The sequence below is a fragment of the Ptiloglossa arizonensis genome, chromosome 5 (genome assembly GCF_051014685.1).
Source record: "Ptiloglossa arizonensis isolate GNS036 chromosome 5, iyPtiAriz1_principal, whole genome shotgun sequence".
NCBI lineage: Eukaryota > Metazoa > Arthropoda > Insecta > Hymenoptera > Colletidae > Ptiloglossa > Ptiloglossa arizonensis.
Window position 1 is genome coordinate 4,336,426 of NC_135052.1, and position 11,121 is coordinate 4,347,546.

Here is an 11,121-nt window from a genome sequence, read left to right on the forward strand (position 1 = left end):
GAAATTTCGAATCGCGGCCAACCTCCCCCAAGAAAACATCCCCCATTCCCGTCGCGATGTGCAAATTTCCACGAAACTCGACGAGTTCGCGAAACGATGAGAAATATCGTTCACTCGACACGAAGACTCGAGTTACGAGGGCGTCGCGAATCGAAGTTGCAACGTTTCAACGGAAATCGTTTCACGAAACGTCGCGTGTCGTTAAAGCGTTCAAAAATAGCGCGCGCGTACTTTGTTTACCTACGATCAAGTTCAAGGGGCGAAACCAACCCTCGAAAAGTTTCATCCATCGATGCTGTCTCGTGCAATATCTACGATACGGGAAAACGTTCGAAATAAATCCGCGTTTCGTGAACCTTTGGGGGGGTGTATTTACCCCCCAGAGAACGCAGTGTTTTACAGTTTAATACGGATTAGGTCCTCGAGAAATCGCGCGAGTGTTTTATCGTCGCGAAAGAAGGAATACATTTATTCCGAACGTCTGCGGGGAAAATTGGTTCCCAAAATGTCTGTTTACGAGACTCGAGTATTTGCCTCGCGAATATACGAGTAATATATTCTACTTTTACGAGATTTACGCCGATAAAATACCCGTGATTTTTCTCCGCGACCTAATCCGAGATGCAAGGTGGTACGTTTCGGTGTAACGAAAGAATTGGTACAAAATTTCCAAATCCTGGAACTTGGAAAATCGTTAAGAATCGTGAAAATTTAACAAATCGTTCATCTAGCTTTTGTCGAATTTCGCGAAGACGAAACAGCTATGTATCTATTGTATCTATTCGGGATACGACTTTCTTCCGGTGATTTTCGGAACGGAATTAAAGAGACGAAACAAAGAGGGATGTAAAACGAGTAAACAGAGGTCTGTCTGATATTTTTCAAATGCCCGGTTCTCGTACTCGACGAGGTCTTCGCGAATGGTACTCGTCGGTAACGAAGCTTTCGTAACGCGCGCGCACTTGCGAATCGATCGACAGTTTCGGAACGCGTTTCGCTCCGCTGTCGAAAACCGTTTAATTTTCACCGAGATACCTGTCGGTCGACTCGTTTCGACGATGCAGCCCCGTTCGAAATTTCCGTAAAAGAAAATTCTACGTTCGCGCCAGTTCGAGAAATCTTTCCTCGAAAGAGTCCCGAGAATCGTTCTCGTCCACGTCGCGGTGGAGACCGATTCGGAGAACGACGTCGAAGAAACGTGGCCGAGGGTGGACCCACACACGCGTGTGGCCATGGGGTCGAAGTTAACGCGAGGGAAGCTAGCAAGGAGACGAACGGGGAGTAGGTGGTTGTCGGTATCGCTTTCACGCGTCGAAGAGCAGCCGAAAGGGAGAATACGCTGAAACACGAACCGAGGAAACCCAACAGACGCCACGCCGATTCCAGGGGTTAAGTTAAGCTTGTAACGCGTCTACTTGAAGAGCGGCCACCGAGAGGAAGAAAAGATCGTGGCGACGCAACGGATCGACCAGCGCGATAATAAATCCCTGAATCTCGACCAGTTACTATTTTCGCGAGAGGATCGACGCGGTGAACAGAACCGTGGTGTACGCTCGGGGACGACTTTGAACTCGTGAAACGGGAAAACTCACCGGTGTCGTTGGACTGTCGACCCTTGCCATCGGGATTCCACTCTTCCTCTGCAACAAGAAAAAGGAGATACGCATCCATTAGCATCATCGGGAGCCATCGAGGAGAACACGTTGCACCGAAAACGGAAACGAACGACTCCGCCTCGGATCCACCCCGACCTTGCCCGTCGTACGCGGTATCCGGTTTGCAGCGCCGCGACGCGAACCGGATTCGAAATTAATCGCCGAGCGTGTTACCCAGAACTTTACCCGAGAACCGTAATCCCTTCTTCCGAGAGTTTTGGGAACTTTACGCGCCAACATTGCCCGAGTTTCGGACGAAGGATGGGGCGGATGATGTAACGTGCGAAATCTCACGGAAGAATGTCCCTTCGACGATTTCGCGCGGAATTCGATGGAAATCTCGAGCGATGCACTCGCGATAAATATTATAGATCGCTAGACCTCATCGCGAATCCATGGGAATCTCGTGATCACGTTTGTCGATTTTAATTTTAACGTGAGCGAGGCTGCGTCTACCAGCGGAGATACCGTCGATGGAATCGTGTGATTTATCACCGATGGACATTTTCCAATCGATCGATACCAATCATTTTTCGAACAGGTCGAAACAATCTTAGAGACGAAAGAGTAGGGATACGATGTCCCACTTGGGATGCGAACGAGTGATTTACGAAGCGGAATCTGGCGAGTACGAGGCAACTACGTTGTTTCGATCATCGTAGGTGAAACTACGGATATAATCTCTGAAAGACACGATCTTTCGTGAAGACTGGAGACTCACGTATAGTGGTTTCGATTTCTAAATTGGAGGAAAAACGATTTTACCAACCGAAACGCGTTAACTGTACTCGTTTCGCTTTTCTTCGATCGCGAACGAAACGTGTGTGGATACCTATTCGGACAGGATGAAAGATTTCCAAAAAATACGATCTTCCGTGCAGCTCGAAAACCTACGAATCCAACTGTCGAAGGAACGGTTTTCTGTTTCCGAGTTGGAATATTAACGAGTGGTACACGAAGCGTGGTAAGCACGAGGCAAAACGCGTTGCAGGAACAAAATGGCAATTGTCGATACGCGCTGGATAAGAAGATTTGCGTTAATGTGATAAATTATTGTAGTATTGTAAATTATGGGACGAATGGACGGGTTGAGTGTCAGGTGTGCGCGAGAGAAAGAGAGAGGGTCAGGTGTAAACTCGACACGAAGGATGTCTCAATCATCACCGGTCGATTTACTTTTTGAATAAAACTCAAACGGTTTAAGTAATCTTGACACTTTTTTTTTATTTAATAGTACAAACTCGGGAGTTAATAATGGAATAAGATACCTTCCAAATAGCCTCCTCGGTTCTTTTTACAGGCCACCGATCTTTTCCCGAAATTTTTCACGACGTTTTCGCACGAACTCGGATCGATTTCACCAACGACACGTTCGATGTTGTCTTTCGGCTCTGGAATTGTCTCTGGATCGTCGGCATAAACCTTACCTTTGCCGCGACCCTAAAGAAAAAAGTCCAAAGGTGTCGAATCGCACGATCTTGGTGGCCAATTGACATCACCACTTCGAGAAATTACGTCCTGCGGAAATTTTGTTTGCAAAAGTGCCATTGTTTCGTTCGCTGTGTGACAAAGAGCACCATCTTGTAGAAATCAAATATCAGCCGTGTCAAGATCTTTCGATCGATACCAGAAATAGCCAGTCAATGTATCGTGATATCGTTTCCCATTCACAGTTCATCGTTTTCGAAGAAAAATGGCCCGATCGCGCCTTTCGACCGAAAACTGCACCAAACGGTGACTCGCTTTGGATGCATCGACAATTGTTCAACCTGTCGTGGATTTTCCGAGCCTTGTACGCGACAATTTTGTTCATTCGCGTAGCCAGCGAGATGAAAATGCGCCTCGTCGCCGAGGATAATTTTGTCGAAAAAAATCATCGTCGACTTCTTTCCTCTGCAGTGCCCGATCCACGAACGTACGACGTTGGAAACGGTCCAATGGTTTAAGTTCTTGGCATAATTGAATCTTGTAAGCGTGCAAACGAAGATCTTTTGTCAAAATCCTTTGCGAACTGGTCCTCGAAGTGTTCAGTTCCTGAGAACGATGTCGAATCGATGTGCCCGGGTTTTCTCTCGCACTCTTAGCAACAGCAGCAACATTTTCACTCGAACGAGCGATACGGGGACGCGGTGACTTTTTCAGATTTCCAAGTGAACCAGTTTCGACGAATCTAGCGATGAAATTTTGCACGGTGCTTTTTGCCGACGCACGATTTCGAGGGAAACGATTACGAAGTTCCCGAATCGTTAGCGTTAACGATCGCGATTTTTCGTAATACGCTTGAATAATTTTCACGCGTTCTTTCACCGTGTACTTTTCCACGATTAATTTCCCATCTGTGTAGATGACACACGTCGAGTTTCAGGTTAATCGGTTTGACGTTTTAAAAATAACGCGAAATTCAAATCGACCGGTGACGATTGGAACATCCTGTAGACACGTGATATAGTCACCTAGGCTCCAAATTCTGGGGTATATCTCTGGTCGAGAGTCATTAACGGTTGTCTGTCTATAGTTGTCAATAAGCGTTGTAGACAACTGTTAAATTTAGTCACGATAGACTTACTCGCATAATCTAATAATAAATAATAACAACCATCATTCGTCTATAATCCATATTCCACATTATTGACAAAAAAACCCCCCCCCCTCGGTATCGACGATGAGAAAAATATTAAAGACCACCTAGTGACATAGTCACCTAGGCTCCAAATTCTGGGATACATCTTTAGTCGAGAGTCATTGTCGATAGTTGTCAAAAAGCATTGTACTTACTCGCATACTCTAATAATAAATAATAACAACCATCATTCGTCTATAATCAATATTCCACATTATTGACAAAAGAAAAAAACCCCACTGTATCGACGATGAGAAAAATATGAAAGACCGTCGGTTCCTGGCGAGAGCCTCGTGGAATACCCTAGGGGCCATCGTGATCGGAGCTGACAATACGTTGCCGAAACTTCGCTTTGACTTTTTGAGAAATTAGTCGACGCGGGCCGACAGGGGCGGCGAAACCTTCGAAAAGTTCGCGAGGCGAATACAAAGAGCCGCTCGCGCGAGGTGTAGGTTAGCGCGACGTATATGCGTGCTGCATATTTCACGATCGCGAACGACGCGAGCTGCTGGTCTTGGTCGAGCCGTAGCGGACTATACGGCCGTGTAAATTTATAAGGATATCCAGCGTGTCGCGTCGCTCAGCGGTACCGGCTACTTCCGCATTCTCAGCCACGCGGGAGGTATGAATTTAAATTTACGCCCCGTCGACCCATTTTCCCGAGCCTCGACCGGCCGATTCGCGGAACGAACTCGTCCTTCGACGCGATACGTCGTCCTGCGAGAGGAATCGGCCAGAGCCTTGCTTCCTTGCCGGAGGCTGGACCCGACCATTCGACGAAAGAAAAAATAAACGACGGCCATCGAGCTCGAGCTGCCTTACGCCGGCAAATTTCCATTACAAACACCTCCGCGTGAAAATACGCCCCCGTACAAACTTCCCTGAAAATCCAGTCGAATTTAAAAGTCAAAAGGCCCGTGTATTTACAAGCTGCAACGGCGATGAGAAAGAGAGAGGGAAAAAGAGGGACGTCGATACACTCGAGGCTAGACCGAGCGTACGAGAGCCACGAGCATTTTCCTCGTCTCTCCTTTCGACCGACCACCCTTTCTAACGGACACGATGTCCTCCCTTCGTAACCCTGTTTACGGTACAGTCGATGTTTTCGTGCCGCCCGAACGAACCTCTTTCGTTCCTCGCCGTACCTACGCGTCACGAACACTCTCGTTACGGCCAGAACCGTGGCGTGCCGGAACAGGAAGTCGTGCATCGGTGTTTTACCTACCCGGTTCCGCGTATCGGTCACCGGTAAACGGTTCACGCGTTTGCTCTTACAATAATGTATCTTTGAACAGTCACGGAGAATAATTATTTTACGGTAAATTCTCGCTAGCTTTTCTTTCACAGTCACCGAGATGGCGTCTGGCCGAGAATTGGGAAAACGACTTCTGGGTTAATTCTTTCGCTAGGTCGATCGTGCTCGGTGAAGGTCTATGAGCATTCAACGTTTGTGGATGATCCACGCGCGAGATGATCTTTCGCAGAGTACTTTTCGCGTCGAGGTATCACGAGGAACGTTGGTACCGCGTGTCGGGGGAATGTGGACTGTAATGTTTAATATTCGAGTAATATGTACGACACGATTCGCAATTCCTACCAGGTGACGTCTGTTCGGATACCCACGGTATATTCGAATGTACCCGTGGACCGAGTTGGAATATTTTTGAGCGGGAAATATCATTTAACAAGTGTCTCAGCGTTTCTCGTGACGGTATGTATGTCCGGTAGTATGTCCGTCGAAAACGTTCGAAATACAGGGTGTTCGAAGATCAGTTCCACGCTTCGATCGAGCGTTGTTATTTTACAGTAGACGATTTCTTTCCTCGGGTGGTTATTTTTAAAGAGACTGCCTCAATAAACTCACGACCCTGATGCAATTCCCCTGAAAAGCTTCGCAAAGACTTTTCCATTCTTCAATAATATACGAACACGAATCGGTAATTCGCTACTTCTTTTGGACGTTACTCGAGAAAGAAACACGGGATTAATTATTACGATACCCTGATGTAACACGGTGCATCGCGAGAGAGAGAGAGACGTTGCACCGAGGAGCCTTTAAAATAATATTTTCATCGCGAAACGCGTTACACGTCCCGTGCCGTTTGAAACTTGCTAATTTGCATTCGGACGAATTTTCTCGTTGGAAAGACGTCACCGGATGATATTGCACTCTGTCGATTAATATTGCAATTATTAACATTGACTCGATAACGTCGACTTTTATTCGATTTACGTTTATCGAGCACCGAGCAACTCGCGTCGCTCGAGGGATAGTTTTTTTCATTCAAGTGGGAAAAATTCAGATACGAAAAAGGTTAAAGGTACGTATCCATATATATATATTTATATATCGAACGACGAAATTTATGCGACGTATACGATAGACCCGAATCCATTCGTTCGTTTTCTACGATCGCGTACAACGACCGGCGTGTTTCGGTAATACATGGCGGACGAATGCGTTCGTTCGTATCGATATTTTATTCGTTTCGTTGCACTCCGTTAGAAATAATTAATAATATCGTTTTGTGACTCGGTGAGCAACATTTTCGCGCATAAAGGTGTCCTTCTTTTGTCGTGCGAGCGAAACATTTGTTTTTCTTTTTTCTTTTTCATTTTCGATCGATTCGTAGCTCCAGGAATATATTGGTAAAATTTTGAGTCGAAATTCGAAAAATTGACGGAGCTGTAAGTGTTCGAAGAATAAACGTTACGGCAAAGGATGGCGATCGGAAATTTAAAAACACATTTTTCAAACACGCGGAAGTGATATCTCAAAGTCTAATAAAGCATTCGCATGGCTCGTCGATGTCGCTGCACGTGCCGAAGAGAGAATTGGCGGATACGTTCTCCGGGAATTTTTACCGCCGGATATTTTCAAACGGTGACGTTTATAGAAACTAAAAGTTGCGGCGAACCTGTTTGACTTTATACCGACGAAATGAAAAATGTTTCCGACGACGTAGCATCCACCGGTTTGAAACGAACGGGACTTAACTATTTCGACGGAATATTTCAGAACGTTCGAGGAACGTTAAACGTCTTATTCTAAGAAGATAAAAACGTGCATACGGTAATGTAACAACAACAATGATAATAATAATGGAACGATTTCGTTGTACAGGTTAATAATACGAGAAATTAAGTTGGAAAGAGATCACAGATAACGGGGAAAGTTAGCGTCAACCGCGCTGTGAACTCTATGACTCTCGGTGAGTAAAATTACTCGAGAACATGCAAAGAACGAAGCTGCAATTACCGCTTGATACAAAAGCGGTGGTTGTAGAAGCAAACGTTACAGCGTGCGTTTATATCTATCTATTCCTTGACAGATAAGCGATGAACGATTATGGAAGTTAGAAAATGAACCGCGATAAAACGATAAAATTATCGAATACAAATCTATGCACTCGTACACCTACACAAACATGTACGTACGTACGTAACGTGCATTTGTGAGCTGAAATGAATCACCATTGAGGTTTCAAACGCTAGAGAAAGTGTAGCGCGCAGTTTGAGATTCGAGGTGAAAGAAACGACACAGTTATTAAATTTAACCCCGAATTAACGGGAGTACGAGGTCTAAAACCTAAACAAACACGACGTAAAGTTAAACGAACGGTGACGTAACGGTTGAAAGGGTAAAGTGACGCACACGCGACAACGACCATCGGAGTGTTAACTTCCTCGACGAACCGCAATCCATCCCGTTGGACTTTTACTCCAACTATTCTTACGAAAGAATAATAGATGGGGGGACTATAGTTACACCGTGTTTTGAAGTCGCATAGAGATAACAGAGCCTCGCGGAGGGGCTAACTTAAATAGACGGTGCAGCCGGTGAGCTCGAACCAAGAGATTAAAAGTTCATTTGGAGACTGGCGAGCTGCGAACAAGAGAGAAAGAGAGAGAAAAGTATCGCGTTAGTTAATCCCGCAGGAAAAGAACGAGACGCGCCCGCGTTCTTCTCCGCAGGGATCCCGAGTGCAGATTACACCGGAAGAAGAACGCCCGAATGAAAGGAGTTAAACGGAGATCAAGTGGGCGCGCGAGATACGCTTTCAAAATCCTCGCGTTTCGAGACATCTCACGAGCCAGTTTTTTACTTCGACGAAAGCCAGAAGCGCCGCGACGCCGACCGGGGACCGGAGCGGAGATACCAAACACGAGCGCCTACCGGTTTCTTTGTCGCGAAATCTTAATCCCATAATGGCGACTGAAAATTTTGAGGGGGTCCAGGACCGGATCGTCGCGAACTTTAGAGTTTTTCACGAACGGGGATACCTCGCGGAGATCGATTCCGAAAGCGACGATTATGAGTTTGAATCGCCATGCGGGGATACATAAACTTGTGGAGAAAAAGTACTGTCTCGAGTTGAGAAAATGATTTTTAGAAGGAAGAGCGACTCGTATCGGATCAGACGTTCTGGTCGTCTTTCAAAGATGTACGATCGAGTAACAATTTCTCGTTGCTGTTCACATTCCCCTTCATTCAAGTGAAATGTTTCCAGATCCTTGTAATACTGTTCGGAGCTGAGAAGATTACTTCTGGAAGGAATTGCGACTCGAATCGAACATTTTAGTCGTTTTTCGAAGATGTACGATCGAGTAACAATTTCTCGTTGCTGTTCACATTCCCCTTCATTCAAGTGAAATGTTTCCAGATCCTTGTAATACTGTTCGGAGCTGAGAAAATTACTTCTGGAAGGAATTGCGACTAGTATCGGATATTTTAGTCGTCTTTCGAAAATATACAATTGAGTAACAATTTTTCGATGCTGTCCAAATTCCCCTTCATTCAAGTGATATGTTTCCAACTCCTCGTAATACTGTTCGGAGCTGAGAAAATTACTTTTGGAAGGAATTGCGACTCGTTTCGGACGTTCTAGTCGTCTTTCGAAAATGTACGATTGAGTAACAATTTTTCAATGCTGTCAACATTCCCTTTCATTCAAGTGAAATGTTTCCAGATCCTTGTAATACTGTTCGAAGCTGAAAAGATTACTTCTGGAAGGAATCGCGACTCGTTTCGGACATTTTAGTCGTCTTTCGAAAATATACGATCGAGCAGAAATTTCTCATTGCTGTCCACATTCCCTTTCATTCAGGTGACATGTTTCCAGCTCCTTGTAATACTGTTCGGAGTTGAGAAGATTACTTCTGGAAAGAATCGCGACTCGTATCGGACATTTTAGTCGTTTTTCGAAGATGAACGATCGAGTAACAATTCTTCGATGCTGTCCAAATTCCCTTTCATTCAGGTGACATGCTTCCAGCTCCTCGTAATACTGTTCGGAGCTGAGAAGATTACTTCTAAAAAGGATTGCGACTCGTATCGGACATTTTAGTCGTTTTTCGAAGATGAACGATCGAATAACAATTCTTCGATGCTGTCCAAATTCCCCTTCATTCAGGTGACATGTTTCCAGCTCCTCGTAATACTGTTCGGAGCTGAGAAGATTACTTTTGGAAGGAATCGCGACTCGTTTCGGACATTTCAGTCGTCTTTCGAAAATATACGATCGAGTAAAAATTTGTCGATGGTATTCACATTCCCTTTCATTCAAGTGAAATATTTCCAGATCCTTGTAATACTGTTCGGAGCTGAGAAGATTACTTCTGGTAGAAATCATTTTAGTCGTCTTTCGAAAATATACGATCGAGTAAAAATATTTCGATGCTGTCCACATTCCCTTTCATTCAAGTGAAATGTTCTCAGATCCTCGTAATACTGTTCGGAGCTGAGAAGATTACTTCTGGAAGGAATTGCGACTCGTTTCGGACGTTTTAGTCGTCTTTCGAAAATATACGATCCAGCAGAGATTTCTCGTTGCTGTCCACATTCCCTTTCATTCAGGTGAAATGTTTCCAGATCCTTGTAATACTGTTCGGAGCTGAGAAGATGACTTCTGGAAAGAATCGCGACTCGTTCTTCGACAATCTGCGACTGAGTGAAAATTGTTCGTAACTGCCACGTTTCTCTTACACATTACTACATTCCTCCTAATTCAGGAGTCATCTTTCCAGCTCTCGGATGTAGAAAGGTGGGCGTAAACACGCTTAGGCGTGGTAAGTAGCTCGGTTTACACGGTGATATTTTGCATACACGTTTATTATATTACACTTTCGACCCACGTTGCGGTCCTCTTCGAACAAGGTGTCAACCATAAACGTGATCTATAATTTAGTCTCCTCCGTAGGCATCGACAACGGTTAAAATTTTACGGACAGCGCATCTATTTTGTGCGCATTTTCTTAGTAGAGTTTCATAGGCATTAAACGGTGTGTTTCAGAACGAACTCGACGAACTTTTTAACAAAAAATGTTCTACAAGGTGATTCTAGAAAGTGGGACAAGCTGTAGCTCTTTTCCAAGCGAAGATACAAAAAATTCATAGAGGAAAACGTTGAATCCCCCAGGCGGGGCTACCTTTTGATGACATAATTTTCCTGCTCGGTGCACTTGTTTTTTAAACGAACTAAATCGTAGTAAACGAAATATTAGTTTATAAATCGAAGTAAACTGATTTTTCTCGTCGTTCGAGAAGATAATACTTATACGATACGTTGAAAGATGGTTTCGCACGTGGGAGACATTTTCGTCTACGAAAATTCTTGCACCTTTTATGGGAAAAGAGCTACCAGGGTTCGTTTCAATTTTCAAGATCACCTTGCACGTATCGTGGTTCGATTTGTCTTCGTTTTCAACTCAGATACGGACATAAATACAAATACGCGCAGTTGTACGATTAGGAGACTATATCCGTGCTGGTCGAGGCGAAACGTTCGTTTCCACGGTGTACAAGAGCGAAACGTTGAACGCGTATTTAGCACGAAAACCTGATAC

At 44.7% G+C, this 11,121-nt stretch overlaps 1 protein-coding gene across 19 annotated transcripts in view; it reads right to left on the minus strand.

Annotated features, from left to right (window-relative positions):
- LOC143146994 (uncharacterized) overlaps positions 1-11,121 on the minus strand; it is a 284,039-nt gene that overhangs the window by 163,343 nt on the left and 109,575 nt on the right. For all 19 annotated transcript variants that reach the window (XM_076311775.1, XM_076311774.1, XM_076311790.1 and 16 more), the window contains one exon: positions 1,593-1,640. In XM_076311775.1, the coding sequence (XP_076167890.1) occupies positions 1,593-1,640 (48 nt within the window). The remainder of the gene's footprint in view (positions 1-1,592; positions 1,641-11,121) is intronic.